Genomic DNA, 18,854 nt, shown 5'->3' with positions numbered 1-18,854 from the left:
CTCCCCAAGAATGGACGATGCCAGAGGTGGAACACAAAAAAAAAAAAAAAAGAATATATACTATTTGCCAGAGTCCCACTCGACCGGTCACAACTCTCCTTCCCTGGCAATAGAGAACAGTAAAACTCCAGCCAACACGTTTAAAAAGGTCAAAGGTGACGCCAAATCTCCCAGCATTCCCTTCAACCATTTCCTAAATTCCTCCACAAGGCAGTGGTGACCAATTTGTGAAGGGCATCGTGGGTTTGCTATTTCTTTTTCTATATGGCACCGACAGCAAGACCATGTTAAAGTTCTAAAGACACATCCATGAAAATAAATCATTTCTCAATTTAAAAACGTACAAGTCTTTTTTTGATGCATTATGATTTGCAACCAGGCACATCCTTTGTTTTTTTTTTCTTTGTTTTTTCCTTCCCTTCTCTTGTTCTTTTTGAAGATGGATCCAGAACTAATCCCATTCCATTTCTTTGAGTCGGTGAATTCTCGTTCCTCCTTGGACATGCCCTCCTGCCCCGCCCCCTTTCAACCCTCATGCCACCTGTTACTGTGGCGACAGTGAGGCAGGGGAGCGGAAAGGGGGCGTCTCTTCTCACACGGCCAAAGTCGAAGGCGCGTTTCATTTACGGGTTCACCCTGTCACTCCAATCCTTGCGATGCGTCTTGATTGGCTTTCCACAGTGCCAAGTCCCGCCCATCTTCTGTCCAGTAGGAGATCCCTTTAGATTCTCGTCTGCTGCGGTCTTCAGCCTCTTTGCCGTCACCTCTGAATGTTCGCCAAAATATTTAACCTGAGGAAGAAAAACAATGGCGATCTTACTGACACTACCAATGTAAATCAGATCAGATTTTTTTTTTTTAACCATCTAAAGACATGGAGCGAGAGGAGTCTGCAGATCCCAGTGTGGGGGCTGTTTGGGTTTCTGGGTTGATGCCGTACCTGGTGTTCTGGCAGAGCTCTTTGGGCGTGGCTATCGGAACAATCTAGTGAACTCCCGGATAGCCCAGCACACCTGCTTACACTCCTCCGCACTGGAGAGATGGACAGATGGAGAAAGAGGGGGTGGCAGGGAGAGAAAGGGCAACGTTATTAATGTGGTGCATTTACATGGTAAAGGTTATTTCAAATGAAATCGGAAAAGAAAGGTCATTGAACACATTCAGGCTTSCCATTTATTCAAGGTCACTTTATATTAATCTGAACTGAAATGAACCCATGTCTAGCCTGCAGTTTGTCTCACAAGTCTCCTACTGTGAACTCAAGGTGCTCCCTCAGAAATACTATCGGATTCCTGCTTACAAGCCAAATTAAAGCAGGAAGCACCAGTGACTACCGGTATATCAATAAAAGAGTGGTCAGATGAAGCAGATGCTCAGCTRCAGGACTGTTTTGCTAGCACAAACTGGAATATGTTCCGGGATTCCTCCAATGGCATTGAGTAGTACACCACATGTCATTGGCTTCAATAAGTGCATCGATGACGTCGTCCTCAGTGACCGTACATACATACCCCAACCAGAAACCATAGATTACAGGCAACATCCGCACTGAGCTAAAGGCTAGAGATGCCGCTTTCAAGGAGCGGGACTCTAAACCGGAAGCTTATAAGAAATCCCGCTATGCCCTCCGACGAACCATCAAACAGGCAAAGCATCAATACAGGACTAAGATCGGGTCGTACTGCACCGGCTCTGACGCTCGTCGGATGTGGCAGGGCCTGCAAACCATTACAGACTACAAAAGGGACGCACAGCCTACTGGACGAGCTAAACTACTTCTATGCTCGCATCGAGGCAAATAACACTGAAATATGCATGAGAGCACCAGCTGTTCCGGAAGACTGATCACCTTTAGACAGGTAAACATTCGCAGGGCCAGGCGGATTACCAGGACGTGTACTGCGAGCATGCGCTGACCAACTAGCAAGTGTCTTCAATTACATTTTCAACATCTCCCTGTCCGAGTCTATAATACCAACATGTTTTAAGCAGACCACCATAGTGCCTGTGCCCAAGAACACTAAGGTAACCTGCCTAAATGACTACCGACCCGTAGCACTCACGTCTGTACCCATGAAGTGCTTTGAAAGGCTGGTCATGGCTCACATCAACACCATCAACACCATCATCCCAGAAACCCTAGACCAACTCCAATTTGCATACCGCCCCAACAGATCCACAGATGATGCAGTCTATTGCACTCCACACTGCCCTTTCCCACCTGGACAAAAAGGAACACCTATGTGAGAATGCTATTCATTGACTACAGCTCAGCGATCAACACCATAGTGTCCTCCAAGCTCATCAATAAGCTAAGGACCCTGGGACTAAACACCTCCCTCTGCAACTGGATCCTGGACTGCCTGACGGGCCACCCCAGGTGGTAAGGGTAGGTAACAACAAATCCGCCACGCTGATCCTCAACACAAGGAACCCTCAGGGGTGCGTGCTCAGTCCCCTCCTGTACTCCTGTACTCCTGTTCACTCTTGACTGCACGGCCAGGCACGACTCCAACACCATCATTAAATGTACCGATGACAACAGTGGTAGGCCTGATCACCGACAATAACGAGACAGCCTACAGGGAGGTGGTCAGAGACCTGGCCGTGTAGTGCCAGGACAACCTCTCCCTCAACTTGATCAAGACAAAGGAGATGATTGTGGACTACAGGAAAAAGAGGACCGAGCACGCCCCCATTCTCATCGACAGGGCTGCAGTGGAGCAGGTTGCTTGGTGTTCACGTCACCAACAAACTAACATGGTTCAAGCACACCATGACAGCCGTGAAGCGAGCACAACAAAACCTATTCCCCCTCAGGAGACTGAAAAGATTTGGCATGGGTCTTCAGATCTTCAAAAGTTTCTACAGCTGCACCATCCTGACTGGTTGCATCACTGCCTGGTATGGCAACTGCTCGGTCTCCGACCGCAAKGCACTACAGAGGGTAGTGCGAACGGCCCAGTACATCACTGGGGCCAAGCTTCCTGCCATCCAGGACCTCTATACCAGGCGGTGTCAGAGGAAGGCCCTGAAAATTGTCAAAGACTCCAGCCACCCTAGTCATAGACTGTTCCCTCTGCTACCACACGGCAAGCGGTACTGGAGCACCAAGTCAAGGTCCAAGATGCTTCTGAACAGCTTCTACCCACAAGCCATAAGCCTCCTGAACATCTAGTCAAATGGCTACCCAGACTATTCACATTGCCCTCCCYTCTCCACTGCCACTCTCTGTTGTCATCTATGCATAGTCACTCTAACTCTACCTACATGTACATACTACCTCAACTAACCGGTGCCCCCGCACATTGTACCGGCACCCCCMCTGTATATATTGTTATTTTTTTTACTGCTCCTCTTTAATTACTTGTTACTTTGATCTCTTATTCGTATCCGTATTTTTTGAAACCGCACTGTCGGTTAGGGGTCATAAGTAAGCATTTCAGTGTAAGGTCTACACCTGTTGTATATGGCTAATGTGACAAATCAGATTTTAGCTGTCATCTATCTGAAGCACCCATTCCCTCAGAGACACTGCGTGGGAGGGAGGAGCGCTGGACAACTGGAGCAGGGACGCTTCTAGGCGAGCTTGAACTTGTGGCAGGGAATCCATGAGGTTTCCCTACTCCGGTTTCCCAGCGTTCCACTGGAGCAGCTTGTTTGAGCACGCCCAGTGACACATGAGCTCTTCCCAGAGTCAGAACATCGACAGCTGACAGGGAGGAAACTACTATGCAGAGTTTCACCTGACATAACTCCTGAACCTATGAGGACAACATGTGGCTAGTTAGATCATTTCTGGCAGGAAGGAATGCATCTGATTACATTTGAGAAGAATGGAAGGAGCGTGGTTGTGATATGCTCACCTGGTGACCTGCTTGTGGAAGTCTGTGAGCTGTTTGTGTGTGACGGTCACCGCCCCGCCTGACGTCTCTTTAGGAAGCCCCTTCAGCGCATTCTCCAGCCAGCGGCAGAACGTCTAGAAAACATATCCGCAACGTTTAAACATCAAACGCACATCAGGACGCAATGCAATTGAAGCACTACAACACTTATCTCACGAGTGAAAGTGCTGTCATGCCAATGTCATTGGAAGAGTGTGTGAATATGAATTGTGGTCCCTGTTGAAAGATGTTCTCTTATCGCCATCTTGTGGTATGACAGCGAGCACCTGTTGAAGACACCAGTGTATGTGTACATTCAACTGCATATGTATTGTACAAGTACTGTCAGAACCGAAAGAGCTAAGTGTGTGTGTGTGTGTGTGAGGTAATGTACGTGTGAGAGACTCACCGGCCTGTCGAACACCATGATCTCCCAGAGCACCTCAGCCACATCGGGGAGTGTGTAAGGCGGCAGGCAGAAGCAGCATGTGTGCATGAGCTGGGTGACCAACTGCTGCCCGTGCTGCCCCATGGCCTGGCCTATTAGCTGCTTCCGCAGCTCAAAGTCATCCTCGTGCTGAAATGGGGGGGAAAAACATGACAATCTGACTGACTGTTGTTATTCAGAGGAGACTTGATTGATCGTCAAACAGTGAATCCCCATGTTTGAGGGGACCAGTTTGAGCAAGGCGAGGCACAGATTTGCTAATCTTGATGACATAAGGAATAATTTGGGATACAAATATATTTGTAGATCAGGGATTCTGTGCATTATGCAACACGAGACGTCAAACAAACTGACTTGAAATAGATTGACTGTTGGGCTGACTCACGTCGTTGCTGACGCCCGTGTGGATGAGGTCTCTGACAAACTTCATGACGCTGCAGTTGGCGTCCCGGTGGTCCAGTGTGGTGGCCGCGATGGCACACTGGATGATGTGGACGATGATGCCACTGCTGAGCAGGGTGACGGGACTACGCTGGACAAACCTGCAGAGAGAAGAMGCGAGAGAGACAGACGGGAAGACAGACATGTCAGAGAGAGAGAGAATCTTCTTTATAACCTGAACGCTGTAAAACAAGTACGCCTATGTCAGGTCCCCAGCAATGGTTAGGTTTCATTCCTGCCACTCAGACAAGACCCATTGAAAGTAAGTGAACTTATTATTTCGAGGGAGAGGAGCAACAGTTTGAACTGTGTTCCAGTTGATYATACCTGGTGGCGAGTCTGAAGAGGTCATCTACTGTGTCTGGGTGGTTACGGAGGCCGTTGGTCTGCTCCAATAGCTGGAAGGTGGGCATACAAAGAGCCTACGGGTAGAGAGAAGGGACAAAGTCAGGTCAAAACCAATAACAACCAGAGTTCCACTGCCACTCTAGTGAACTATGAGTACCTATGAAAGTGGTGTGCGTCCCCTACCTGTAGCATGTCCAGTAGACCTTGTCTGCAGCCCTCCTCCATACCGTACTCATCCACCAGGATGCTGCCCAGATACAGGAAGCAGGAGTGGGGATACACCTGATACACACTGACCATCTGAAACACAACATCTTTACACCTGATACACACATTTTTACACCTGATACACACTGACCAGGGCTTGACACAAACTTTTGTGACTGAATTTTTACCTGTCCAAAAGCTCAGTCTCAGTCCCCCCCCTCCCCCCTCCACACAAAAAAATAACACCAGGGCCAAAAAGTTTCCTGAAAATTGTTGTATAATGCAAGGAACCACTTCACAAAATAACATTCATTGTAAATCACTGGTGTTGACAATGGAATGCTGCTGGTCTCTGATCCCATGTATTATATCTCCTACGGTTGGGCCTTGAGCATCCCCCACAAAGTAAAAAATACTGGACTGATAAGTTACTGGATAAAACACATGGTCCGTCAACCCTCCATCTGGAGAACTACTGGGTGTGCGGGATTTTGATCCAACCCTGCTCAAACACACCAGTCAGCTTATCWAGGACCTGTTGAGCAATGTGGTGTGTTCGAACAGGGAAGGAGCAAAATCCTGCACACCCAGTAGTTCTCCTGGATGAGGGTTGGCCACTCTGCAACATTACAATCAAATACTTTGTCTTTATAAAATAATTCCCTCATTCAATGAACCAGGGATTAAATGGTTAAGGTGGGCGAGGTAGAACATTTAGAAGTTTATCTATTTGTAAGGTTAAATTATTTAGTGTTCAGGGGAGATCTTGACAGSATAGGAGTTACTTGTCAATTAGGCTATTCTAAGAATAGTTGTTACTATTGAACAGAGGAGAATCCTAGACAATTTTGAGCGCGAGACGGTTTTACAACTGGAGTACGCAGTATTGGTTTCATCAACTGCGCACCCATATCAAATGCGCGTTGGCCATTTGCGGTTATACCGAATTGCCGGTGGAAAGTTATTTTAGGATGTCAGACATGACATTTAAGGCATGCTAATAGTTAATATAGTTAACTARCGAGATTGAAATTCAAAACATTGTATAGTTTGGCTGGTTATCGAGTCTGTCTTTTGCATATCATTATTTTWCCTGCTGCGCAAATGTCCCTCTCCGTCTCGCTCTCCCTCCCTCCCTAATCCGGAAACTGGCACACAGCTGACAGACACCTTTACTTTACCAGGATTCTTGTTACTGACCAAACATTTGCTATAACTGGGCAATTAGCTCACTAGCAATTATCATCAACAAATGTTCTAACGCGGCTCGCTATGATCTCAAAAACACACCTCGCGACTGCATGATTGAAACACCACTTTGCGTGTCAGTGCAGGCCTACAATAATTATAGAGTACTCCGTTGTCTCTGCAGAAATTGGGAGGACAGTGAGCAAAACATCGTATCCGGATGACAGTAATCAAATTATGATCGAAGTAACCTAATTGTTTGATAGTGATTTGTGTGTTTTTTTGTTTTTTTTTTTTTACTTTCCCCAGGCAAGCAGACAAGCGTTAATGTTAAGTTCCGCTGACCATCTGAAACGCACACATTATATTAAGGACCTATACTAGAGTAAAAAATTCCAGTAACTTCACAAATTCCCAGAAATCTAGWTTCAAGAGAGAATAATCAGAAAACCAGGGAATCCTTCAACCCAGGAGTTTGGAAAAGTTGCAACCCTATACTGTACAATCAGCCAAACTGACAGTCACCAGCTGCCCTGGGCTCAACAAGCACCCGGTGGCAAAGGATTTTGTATACACAAATAACAGACGCCATCCAAGACTTATCCATCTGTATATGGGGCGTATCGTGAAMCAAACACAGGGACACGCACCTGTGTGACGAGTGGCTGTAGTAGAGAGGCAGAGCCCTTGCCCACRCAGCGCACAGCAAACCGCAGGCAGCGACAGCAGCGTTCCACGATGCGGTTATCAGCCTGGTGTGTGTTCAGAGTCTCTGATAGGACCGGCCAGATCTACAGAGAACCAAGGAAACGCCCAATATAGATTTACCCTGAGAAGCTGCTGGGAATGACTGTACTCAATCATGGACCAAAGTTGAAGTTAAAATCTGCAGGTGAGAGGAGCACCAAAATTGCCCTATTTGAGCCCCGTTAAAACATCGTCCAATTAATGGGTTGAACAAAGCAGGGTCGTATGCAATGGTAGCTTTGTCCAAATACAACAACAAAAATTGATATAAAAATCTAGAGGGTGAAAAAACTGACAGTTGCTTACCTCCTGGATAACTTTCTGACATGGGTGTGTCTGTCCATTCTCTACGATGGGGTTTGTGTGTCTGGGGAAAAAAAAAAAAAAAAAACATTAAGTTGAACATTTCTGCTTAAAATATTAAACAACCAACCCAAATCATCATATCTGTATAGCTACATAAGACAGGTCATGACCTGTGCAACCAGGATATATATAGTATAATGTGTTATAAATGGGTTGAGCGTACCGGAAGATGACTGCTAGTCTGTCCAGCCAGACAGTGGGGTCAGCAGCTTTCCCATTCCCGGGGTCCTGAGAGAGAAGCTGAAGATAAGAGACAAATAAGCAAACCTGTTGGTATCACACAAATACCCAATCCACAAAACTGTTCGTAGAATTGTGCAACACTACAATAGTGTTACACAATTCTACTAAGGTACCTCATACACACAACCAACAACCAAACGGCAGAACACCACACACCTTTTTGAGGGCCATGACCTGCACAGCACACAGGTCACTCAAACACTCGGCGATCTTCTCCAGGGGCAGGCGAGCCAGGACCAGGGCTGTACCTGCAAGGTAAAACAACCAGCGTTACCACGGTGACAGAGCAACACCGCTGTTTAATACAAATCAACCTCAGTAGGCAATCAAACAAAAAGACAAACGGAACGTCGAGCCACAGTTCAGAATGAACAAATTGCTGACAGATATGGAMCAGCAATTGAGACACATTCATAAAACAAGAGATTGAAAGTGAGAGACAGAATAGAGAAGGAGYGGAGCAGAAAGGTGTCATGGTACGCTGACGATTCATGTTTTTAAAATCGGCAATTCTCGTCGATGGGGCTGTAGTGGAGCAGGTTGAGAGCTTCCAAGTTTCTTGGCGTCCACATCACAAACAAACTATCTTGGTCCAAAAATAACCAAGACAGTTGTGAAGAGGGCACAAAAACCCATTTTACCCCTCAGGAGACTGAAAAGATTTGGCATGGGTCCTCAAAAAGTTATACAGCTGCACCAGAGAGCACCCTGACTGGTTGCATCACCTGCACAACCTCCAACCACAAGGCACTACAGAGGGTACATCACTGGGGCCAAGCTTCCTGCCATCCAGGACCTCTATACCAGACAGTGTCAGAGGAAGGCCCTAAAAAATTGMCATGGGCTCCAGCCACCCTAGTCATAGACTGTTCTCTCTGCTACCGCACGATAAGAGGTACCGGAGCGCCACGTCTAGGTCAAAAAGGCTTCTACCCCCAAGCCATAAGACTCCTTAACATCTAATCAAATGGCTACCCAGACTATTTGCATTTTCCCCACCCCATCTTTACACGGCTGCTACTCRATCCCTGCAGTGTCACTTTACCTCTACCTACATTTGACCTCGACTAACCGGTGCCCCTGCACATTGACTCTGTACCGGAACCCCCTGTATATATAGTATCATTACWGTTATTTTATTGATGCTCCTTAATTCATTTGTTATATTGATATTTTTTCTTAAACTACATTGTTTGATAAGGGCTTGTAAGTAAGCATTTCACACCTGTTTTATTCGGCGCATGTAACAAATACAATTTTAWTCGATTTTTGATCCTTTTTCGARCCTCGCTGGATTAAATGCACCATAKTAAAAACATTAAATACAACTTTAACATTAGTGTGTATTTTACCAATAAAATGGTCCRACGGTGAAGTGGAAATACTCTGTATTCATATCCCAAAAGAAATAAATTCTCTCACTACAATAGAAAGTTACCCAAATTAGAGAAGATCTTGCTACCATGGAAAGGACAACACCTGTCTATTTGAGGAGAAAAAATATATATAAAAACACCCGATTMATTATTTARTCATATCCCAATTTACCTTTTTACTCGTGGCCCTACCTACACTCAATTACTTTTTTTTATTATTCCACTTCATTTGGAACGGGCCTATTTATATAAATAAATACGAATTAGGAAGGCAGAAATGACTAAATATTAAAGCATTGGACCTCTCACTTAAGGCATACAAAATCTATACTTATATCCGAACTGGTTCTCTAGCAGATTAGTAAGAATGGCTCACCCAGTGTTCAAGAATGACCTTTTTTATCTTCATTCAGAATTCAACTTMACACTTTCGGATATTTTTTAAAACAAGACATAGAAAGCTGGTTTCAATTTCAGTTTAATCCACCAGAAAAGACAGAACAAATATTTCATAGTTTTGATGTCTTCACTATTATTCTACAATGTAGAAAAYAGTAAAAATAAAAACCCTTGAATGAGTAGGTGTCCAAACTTTTGACTGGTACTGTATGTAARTGTATATATGGCAACTAGATATCAAAACGGGATGATCTTCAGAGATAGAWGGGAGGGGTTGAGGGTAGCTGAAGGATGGGACTAAAAAACAAACAAAAGATAAGTCATGTAAAATATATTGTGTCCGTAAAAGGTTAACAGTATGTATAAGCTGGAAGTAGAAGCCTAAGTATTGTTTTCCATTAGTTTACTACAATTAGGGGAGGGGTGGTAGGGTTAGGGGAAAATATACATACAAAAAAAAAGTGGGGGATTGAAAATACAGACAATTACACTGACAGATTGTGGCTTCTATCTACACCATACAAATGATGTAAAAAAATAAGGGTGGCATAAGGTTACCTTTGAGGAGGCCTACGGCGGCTTCGGTCGTCAGGGCGAAGGAGTCGAGGGCACGCGCGATGTCCAGCAGGCCCTGGAAGTGCTGGGCCATATGGTCCCGACACACAGAGCAGATGTTATGGATGGCCTTGGCCGCCACGGAAGCCAGGGTCTTCTCCCTCAGGCCCTTCATCAGGTAGTTCAGCACGGGGTCTGAGACATAGAGCGGGGCTAAGGTCATGCACACATCCAGAGTATACAGCCGACAGAGGCGCACAGACAGAGGCGCGCATTCGTAACACAGCAGGGACATAACAAAACAGAGCGACAGGCATTTGACACAGGAAGGAACAAGGAAYGGAAAAATAACRAAAGAAAAATGACAAGGAAATRGAGATGTGCTCAAAACGAGGGGCACATGAAGATGAACCTCTAAAATCGACGAACTCAAAATCACTCAGGACCCGAGCTAAGATATTGACCGTAACGTGACGACTGAACCTACCTAGGAACCGCGGGTTGCGGTCAACGACTTCGCTCATCTCCCCCACCAGCTCAATGCTGGTGTAGCGCACGGCGATATGGACAGTCTCTGGCAGCAGCACCACCTGCTCCAACACCTCTGTCAGAGTGGGGTTGTTCTCACTGACAGGGGGAAAGCATTAGCATGTTACACAAACACCTTGGTGGAAGGATATACAAATCAACAAGTAGCTGTACACATTCTACACGGGAAGCGATTTAGTCGCCGCACATTATTGCTCATTAACAGAACGAAGAGGACACTCACGGGTCTACACTCTTGGCGATGGCGGCCATGATGAAGAGAACAGCCTCGGTCACCTCCCAGGGAGGGTTCCCTTCTTTTAGAGTGGAGTACAACTGAGAGAGCAAGAGGGAGGAAGGGAGAGAGAGAGAAAATAAATAAAAAAAGAGAGAAGGAAGTCGGTAGTTTGTCATCTTAATGACGTCATTTGAACTTGTAATTTCCAAAAAGGTAGCTACCTGGGAGAAACATTCCATGGAGCCCACAAGGAAAATGACATCCTTCACAAGATCAGACACCCTCATCCTGAACTCCCCAAAGTCATCAGTGTCTTCTGGGATGCCCTCCTGTGGATCAACACAAAAGTGGACACCGTGAGTGAATGATACTATACTACCAAAGCTAAATGATGTACTGAACTACTTCGTAATACGTGCACATGGTTAAGGGATTCTACAATCAGATACGACATAAGCAGAGTATTGGGGAGTATGCTTGGCATCACTGGAATTGGTTAAGGACTCCTTGTCATGTGGCGGGTGGTCCTTACGTGGTCGGGGTCTAGTTGGCAGTGGCGGGCCAGGCCGTGCAGCAGTCTCTGGATATAGGGTCTGAAGATGCCGTGGAGGGCAGGGTCGTTGGTCTTATACAGGTTCTCTCCCAGACGATACCAGAAGTTAAAGGAGATCTCCACGACCTGAGATGAACCAGAAGAGAACGCACACACTTGAAATCCACCCAAAGCAACAGAGTGTGTGCGCGCGAGCGTGTGTGTGTGTCATGTGTTGTGTACCTCATATTGAGGGTGTCCTGCACAGATGAGCAGTAGCTCAAGTGTCCGCAGGTCTCCCATGCCCTGGCCTGGACTCCTGACTGTCGTCTCYAGAAACGTCTCACACAACTCAGTGAAGATCCTACAGTAATTCAACACTCTGAGAACAAAAGGAGAAGGAGAGAGTTGTGGATAAAAGTTAGTCTTTTCTTCCACACAGAGGACAGCCGAGAAGAGACAGAAGAGCTCAACWTCAAGAGCAATGGAGAGGGATAGGTTTGGGGCAGGAAGGGGTGTGGTGATTGGATAGGTGATCTTGGTGTACGTATGAAAAGGGRAGTAGCGTGTTTGTACTTGTCGAGGTCCTCCCGTGCCACGGCCATGTGGTAGGCTGTCTCCAGCGTGAGGACGCCCTGGAAGAGCTGCAGGGCCAGGGGCATGTGCGTGTCCACGTTCTCGATGGCGTACAGCGCTGAACACACGCAGTCAGACGCGGCCTCGTGCAGGTTAGTGGASGTCTCGTCTCTCTGCTGCCAAACAAAGACAGACAAAAAAAAAAAGAGAACAGTACATCAAAGAGATGTTCCGGCTGAAAACTATAAACCATGCACTGTGCATACAAGCGACTGGCATTCTAAACCGGCATAAATTATTGCCCTGCCCCCCCATGGTTGTTGCATAAATAAGGGTTAGGAACAAATGCCGCTACAATGTTGAGACTTTGGGAGTATTCTAAAAGTTGTTTGTTTTTTGGGAGTGTGTCACTAGCACTGTTAATTTGTGATTCCAAAATGCGATGAGAGAAAGCGAGAGAAAGCMAGACAAAGAGGGAGAGAAAGAGACCGAGACACAGACATACCAGCACTTGGAAAAGGACCATGAGAAGCTGGTTGTTGGCCATGAAGTTGCTGTCCAGGACTCCCAGGTTGAACCAGCTGCCCAGACAGCGGAACACCTTGATCAGCATTTTCTCATTGCTGCCAGACTTCTCCACACACGTCACCTGTAGACAGAGTGACAACACACACACACACGCGCTAACACAGATCCTTATCAAAACCACAATGCTGTGTTCAAAGCCAAATGCACAAGGAAGTTCACCCAACAAAACAGTCACGACAGGTGTAATCAATATTGACTCCAGGCAAATTGTTGATTGAAGTAACCCTCAACAAACAGTATAGTTCTGTTTCTTTTCTGTTCGTTTTGGGAGGACAACTCCTACATTCTTACACTTAACATCTACAGTCAACCTTGGACATTCTGCAGAGAAAGATATACTACAAAGTGAGTGGTTCAGTTTGTCCCTCTAAGGTAGTGGTAGTAGTTGAAAAGCATTGTGATAATGAGGCTGTACACCCCAGGGTTTTAAATTGAGATGATGAACCCAYGGGAGGTCTGCTTATCCAGTAAGGGGGAGTGGTGGCGGGTGCTCTAGTTTAGACCAGCTTAATCAGGTGGGTAAAATAGGCTAGTATGTGAGAGTGTTGGCAAGAGRAAGAGGAATGGATAGAACTCTCACCAGTAGGGTGACCACAGTACTGGAGTAATAGGCCAGGTCCTCGATGATCTCTGTCCTGCGATTGGCTCCGATGCGTAGGGAGCGGCTGTGGACCTCCTCGGGGAGCACTGTAAGGATCTCTATCAGAAACGTCATGGAGCTGACGTCATTGCTATACCTGAAAAAAAAAGAGAGACAAAGAGAGAAAGAGGGGCAAGGAGAGTGGAGGAGAGACGGCAGCAGTCGGTTATGAGAAAATGAGCATGAAGGAGATGTATTTTAAGCTTAATGTCACCTCAAACATACCAACATTAACTATTTTCAATAGCATTCAACTTTATAGAACCACCTACAGTGGTCTAATATCCTGTAAATCTTGCATTCTGTTATCCACAGCGGTGATCCGAGATGGGTGGTTGAGTGCTAATGGGAGGGGTCTTACTTTTCAATGAGGGTGTGGACACAGCCCTTCCAGGAGGCCATCTGTAGGGCGAGGTCTGCAATGGCCAGAGCGAGCTGAGAAYGGGACAAGAGAAATGAGACAAGCAACCAGGAAGAACTTGTAAGGATTAGAGTATCTTAATGCCACATAATATTGTACTTGTTAAATTGTACCACAGCTACTCCTCTGTAGTGGTACATTGGGGTAAATGCTAGATTTCTATTGTGCATTGTTAATCCTTTGGGACATTTAGATGTTCAGTGGGACATTCCTTGAGAGCATTCTAGGCGCATGAAGTCKGCAGACAGAAATCCAAGTCATCCTGGAGTTTCAGTGGTCACTGTGACAGGGTGGACAATAATTTGATGGGAAGTGCATTACTCCAAGTTACATTGAGGGCGAGGCTGCCATTACCTGGGTGACGATGATGGGGGAGAGGTCTTTGAGGCTCTGTATGTGTGAGAGCAGGGAGTCTCGGAGKGCGATATGGGTCTCTGGGGGGAGCTCAAAGAACGACATCTGGATCTTCATCTTCATGGTCTGGGCGGCAAAGTAACAAGATTCCACGTCCTGTTTCAGCTGGAGGAGCTGGTCTGCCATCTCCCACGCATACATCTGCGGGGAGGGGAGACGGGGAGCAAAGTTAGCGCCACCATTAACTTTATTCAGACAGTACATTATTCGTACTCATTCCTTTACACTTGTGTGTATAAGGTAGTTGTTGTGAAATTGTTAGGTTATATTACTGCATGGTCTGAACTAGMAGCACAAGCATTTCGCTACACTCGCATTAACATCTGCTAACCATGTGTATGTGACAAATAAATTTGATTTGAAGGTTACCGAAACAAGTAAGTCAAAAAAACGGGATACTGGTAAACCCGCCAGTTTTACACACACAGGCCTACACAGCTAAATGGTCTGTAAAGGATACCCAGGAACAATCAACTGACTAAACAGGGTGGAAAGGACACACATTGCTGCTTGCAGGACTGGTAATAAAATATTTTATAACATTCCTTTTTGTAATAACTGCTACAGTGGCAAATATGAAAATCAAAGCTTATTCCAAAATAAAACAAACCCCCACCTCATTGTTTGTAACTTGCTATAAATGGACAATATATATGGGGCAATTTAGCAATTAGGATTTGTTATCTGTTATGGTTATGATAAATTAGGCATTGTTGCACACTGTTGGCATAGGCCTACAAGAAAAATATGAACATTGTATTTTTTATATATTTTTTCCCCCCATTCGAGAACTCAGAAAAAAATTGTGAGTACTCGAACAGTCRAAATGTTTTTAAATGCCCATCCTAGTAAATGGATCACTATGCTTACATTCTCAGTTCTGCATCCCAGCCTACTCAAAATATTTCTAAACCCTATTCWCGCAAAGACCCAAAAGGAGTAGGCCTATTTACAAATACAGTAGGCCAAATCTGATATCCTTCCTATCAGGTGTCTTTAGCTAGCTGCCTTCATAKAGGGCTTGTTGCCTTAACCAACAGTTGGTCTGCTGTTAGACATTCTGGAGTATGGTATAAGGACTGTAAAGTATAACCTGGTAAAAATGTGTATGAGAATTTATATAGTAAAGTTTAATAGCCAAGCCCCTTCCCCATTTGTCCCCAGTGTCCAGTATGTCCTGGCAGCCTGGGTGAAAAAGCTGCTGACAGCACAGACCACATACAGTACTCATCACTCAGATGGCTCCTGCTCTCCCAAATTAGACCGTTCAGATCCCCATGTGCCAGCAAACTCAGGAGGTTGCTGGTGTCACAGTCTAACGTGTTTAAAAACGTGTTAAGCAACATTGCATTTTTTTCATAGGGAATCAATATTTGACTTTGTGGGGCCTTTCTGTGGGAACTTCATGATAGTGGGGGGAAATTGCGTTTTTGAATCAAGTTACCCTCAATGCAACCTGCGGGAAGGCCATTATTATATAAATTATTACAGTMATAAATTAAAGTTGGTAGGAATACGTAGCAGCAACATGTAGGTGGGCCGTATTTCAATCACTGATTGTCCGATGACAGACAATGATTGCATTTCCTGCAGGAGTCAAGGCAGTAACCAATGAATATGCGGAAACCAGAACGATGCAGCACCATGGGAGGAAAAAAAACAAACAGATGCGGAAATAATAAAACGGCTAACGTTAACCAGCAGCAAACAACTAAGTGGCACATACCATTTACCCAACAGTATCAACATAAATGGAAGTTGTTAGTGTAACTAGCCAAGTTAACGTTCGCTGACTAACTCAAAGCAAAAGCCTACATGGCAATATCGTTAACGCGCTAACGTTATCTAGCGAGACAACACGCCCCTCTACTTAGCAATTTAGCCATATGTGGCTAGAACAGCAAGTTTCCTAGCAAGTATTGGACGCTATCATGGTAGCCACCCTCGCCTCGCGCTCTTCCTGTGCTATGACCGGCTAACGTTGCTGTCATTAGCGCGAGCTACTAATTATGTAAAGACAGCTACTGTAGTTGGCTAGGGTTAACTAAACAACTAGCTAGCAATAACTGGATGTTAACTTGGTGTGTGGCTAACTAGCTAGCATTTTCAAACACCATGGATTGTTTGACTACACGCGAGAAAAGCTACCTACTGTTTGCCTTCATTATCTTCGTTGCACCGAGAAATCCCCCATAGATTTATCCCCGTTTCCATTTGACAGTTACTAGSGGGCTAGTAGTAGAAAGGGGAACTGTGTGGCTAATGCTAACTAGTTAGTTATCTAACGAAATAGCTTAACTAAGCTAACTGGCTAATGCTATGCAGTTTGTTGCTAGCTAGCGTGTGAATCTATGCTCATTCATTCGTTGTTGGGTTAGCATACACAAATCAGATGGTTTTATATCACCACGGTATTACGCATTCTGATGCAATGTTTTGTTTTCGGCCTCACACGACCTGCCTAGCCATGTCTTGTTCTAGGCCCATTCCAAGTCCCCCCCATCTCTCAAGTTTACTTACCGATCTCTGTAGCTCCCCCAGCCACACAGAGGCTCGCTCTTTGCCGGCGGGGTCCGGATCATGATAAAGAGCCTGAACAGCTTGATACACAAGCGCGACTGTCGGTTTCTCCATAGCGCTATGCTACGTTCCGGGTTACAGTTTAGGGTAAATGCGAAGGCGCTACAAGTTCCAMRGTTTATGTTCAGACGGGGTAATATTTATTCGTTAGTTGTGCTCGCTGTTCCGACCGCCATCTCAATCGCACACAGGTTCCCCGTGTGTGTCACCGACAAACGCCCCCGTCTAGAAATACAGATACAGGAACTAAAAGCTATACTTCACATATTCGAGGGACACAATGGGTCTCTTTTACTGTTATTGTAAAACAAGTAGTAAAAACGAGAAACACCATATCAATGTAATTGAATTCATGGTTGCAATGTATAACTATGTAGCTAGGCGGTATGTAAATTTTTTTTTGTAAGAGAACCCCAATATTCACTGAAAGACCACTAGATATCAGCAAAGCGCATGATTTACAACAGTTGTTCTCAAACTGGGGTACCTGTACCAAAAATACCTATTAATCTGTGCTAGGAGTACCTACCTGGTCTATCCACAGGAGGTGTTTGGGAATATGCATAATAACATTTTCTTAACTATCAGATGGACGTGAGGGGGGTACTTCCGTTCAGACTGAGTGAAACGTGGTTATAGTAACCAAAAAAGGTTGAAAACTACTTACAGCAATGAACCAGATACATCAAATCAAATCAAATGTTATTGGTCACATACACACGGTTAGCAGATGTTAATGCGAGTGTAGAAAAATGCTTGTGCTTCTAGTTCCAACAGTGCAGTAATATCTAACAAGTAATCTAACAATTCCCCAACAACTACCTAATACATACAAATCTAAAGGGGTGAATGAGAATATGTACATATAAGTATGTGGATGAGCGATGGCCGAGCGGCATAGGCAAGGTGCAGTAGGAAGATGGTATAAAATACAGTATATACATGTGATATGAGTAATGTAAGATATGTAAACATTATTTAAAGTGGCATTGTTTAAAGTGACTAGTGATCCATTTATTAAAGTGTCCAGTGATTGGGTCTCCATGTAGGCAGCAGCCTCTCTGAGTTAGTGATTGGGTCTCCATGTAGGCAGCAGCCTCTCTGAGTTAGTGATTGGGTCTCCNATATGAGTAATGTAAGATATGTAAACATTATTTAAAGTGGCATTGTTTAAAGTGACTAGTGATCCATTTATTAAAGTGTCCAGTGATTGGGTCTCAATGTAAGCAGTAGACTCTCTGAGTTAGTGATTGCTGTTTAGCAGTTTGATGGCCTTGRGATAGAAGCTGTTTCTCAATCTCTCGGTCCCAGCTTTGATGCACCTGTTCTGACCTCGCCTTCTAGATGATAGCGGTGTGAACAGGCAGTGGCTCGGGTGGTTGTTGTCCTTGATGATTTTTCGGCCTTCCTGTGACATCGGGTGCAGTAGGTGTCATGGAGGGCAGGTAGTTTGCCCCCGGTGATGCGTTGTGCAGACCGCAACACCCTCTGGTTGGCCTTGCGGTTGAGAGCAGTGCAGTTGCCGTACCAGGCTGTGATACAGCCMGACAGGATGCTCTCGATTGTGCATCCTTAAAGGTTTGTCAGGGTTTTGGATGACAAGCCAAATTTCTTCACCCTCCTGAGGTTGAAGAGGCGCTGTTRCGCCTAATTCACCACACTGTCTGTGTGGGTGGACCATTTCAGTTTGTGATGTGTACACCCAGGAACTTAAAACTTTTCACCTTCTCCACCGCTGTCCCTTCGATGTGGATAGGGGGGTGCTCCCTCTGCTGTTTCCTGAAGTCCACCATCATCTCCTTTGTTTTGCTGACGTTGAGTGARAGGTTGTTTTCCTGACACCACACTCCCAGGGCCCTCACTTCCTCCCTGTAGGCTGTCTCGTTGTTGTTGGTGATCAAGCCCACTACTGTTGTGTCGTCTGCAAACTTGATGATTGAGTTGGAGGCGTGCATGGCCACTCAGTCGTGGGTGAAYAGGGAGTACAGGAGAGGGCTGAGCACACACCCTTGTGGGGCCCCTGTGTTGAGGGTCAGCGAAGTGGAGATGTTGTTTCCTACCTTCACCACCTGGGTGCGTTCCGTCAGAAAGTCCAGGACCCAATTGCACAGGGCGGGGTTGAGACCCTGTGCCTC

At 45.4% G+C, this 18,854-nt stretch overlaps 1 protein-coding gene across 2 annotated transcripts; it reads right to left on the bottom strand.

Moving 5' to 3' along the window:
* Positions 1 to 321: 321 nt before the first annotated feature.
* LOC111951283 (transportin-3) lies at positions 322 to 16,923 on the bottom strand. 2 transcript variants are annotated; one of them, XM_023969336.2, is made up of 23 exons: positions 16,660 to 16,923; positions 14,080 to 14,280; positions 13,666 to 13,739; positions 13,245 to 13,401; positions 12,582 to 12,725; positions 12,077 to 12,252; positions 11,744 to 11,882; positions 11,501 to 11,647; positions 11,190 to 11,297; positions 10,975 to 11,066; positions 10,690 to 10,829; positions 10,206 to 10,397; positions 8,029 to 8,120; positions 7,793 to 7,869; positions 7,570 to 7,630; positions 7,167 to 7,307; positions 5,305 to 5,421; positions 5,101 to 5,195; positions 4,718 to 4,874; positions 4,294 to 4,461; positions 3,867 to 3,979; positions 941 to 1,032; positions 322 to 791 (listed from the first exon to the last, which is right to left on the bottom strand). In XM_023969336.2, the coding sequence occupies exons 1-22, from the start codon at positions 16,771 to 16,773 to the stop codon at positions 972 to 974; spliced, it is 2,766 nt and encodes a 921-aa protein (XP_023825104.1). In that variant the 5' UTR covers positions 16,774 to 16,923; the 3' UTR covers positions 322 to 791; positions 941 to 971. The 2 variants fall into 2 exon arrangements, 1 of the variants encoding a protein (XP_023825104.1); XR_011474013.1 differs by having other exon boundaries at positions 553 to 791; positions 3,867 to 4,171.
* Positions 16,924 to 18,854: the final 1,931 nt, after the last annotated feature.

Source organism: Salvelinus sp. IW2-2015, linkage group LG24 (genome assembly GCF_002910315.2).
Source record: "Salvelinus sp. IW2-2015 linkage group LG24, ASM291031v2, whole genome shotgun sequence".
NCBI lineage: Eukaryota > Metazoa > Chordata > Actinopteri > Salmoniformes > Salmonidae > Salvelinus > Salvelinus sp. IW2-2015.
Note: the sequence above shows the minus strand (reverse complement) of the source record. Positions and strands in the feature narration are given on the sequence as shown.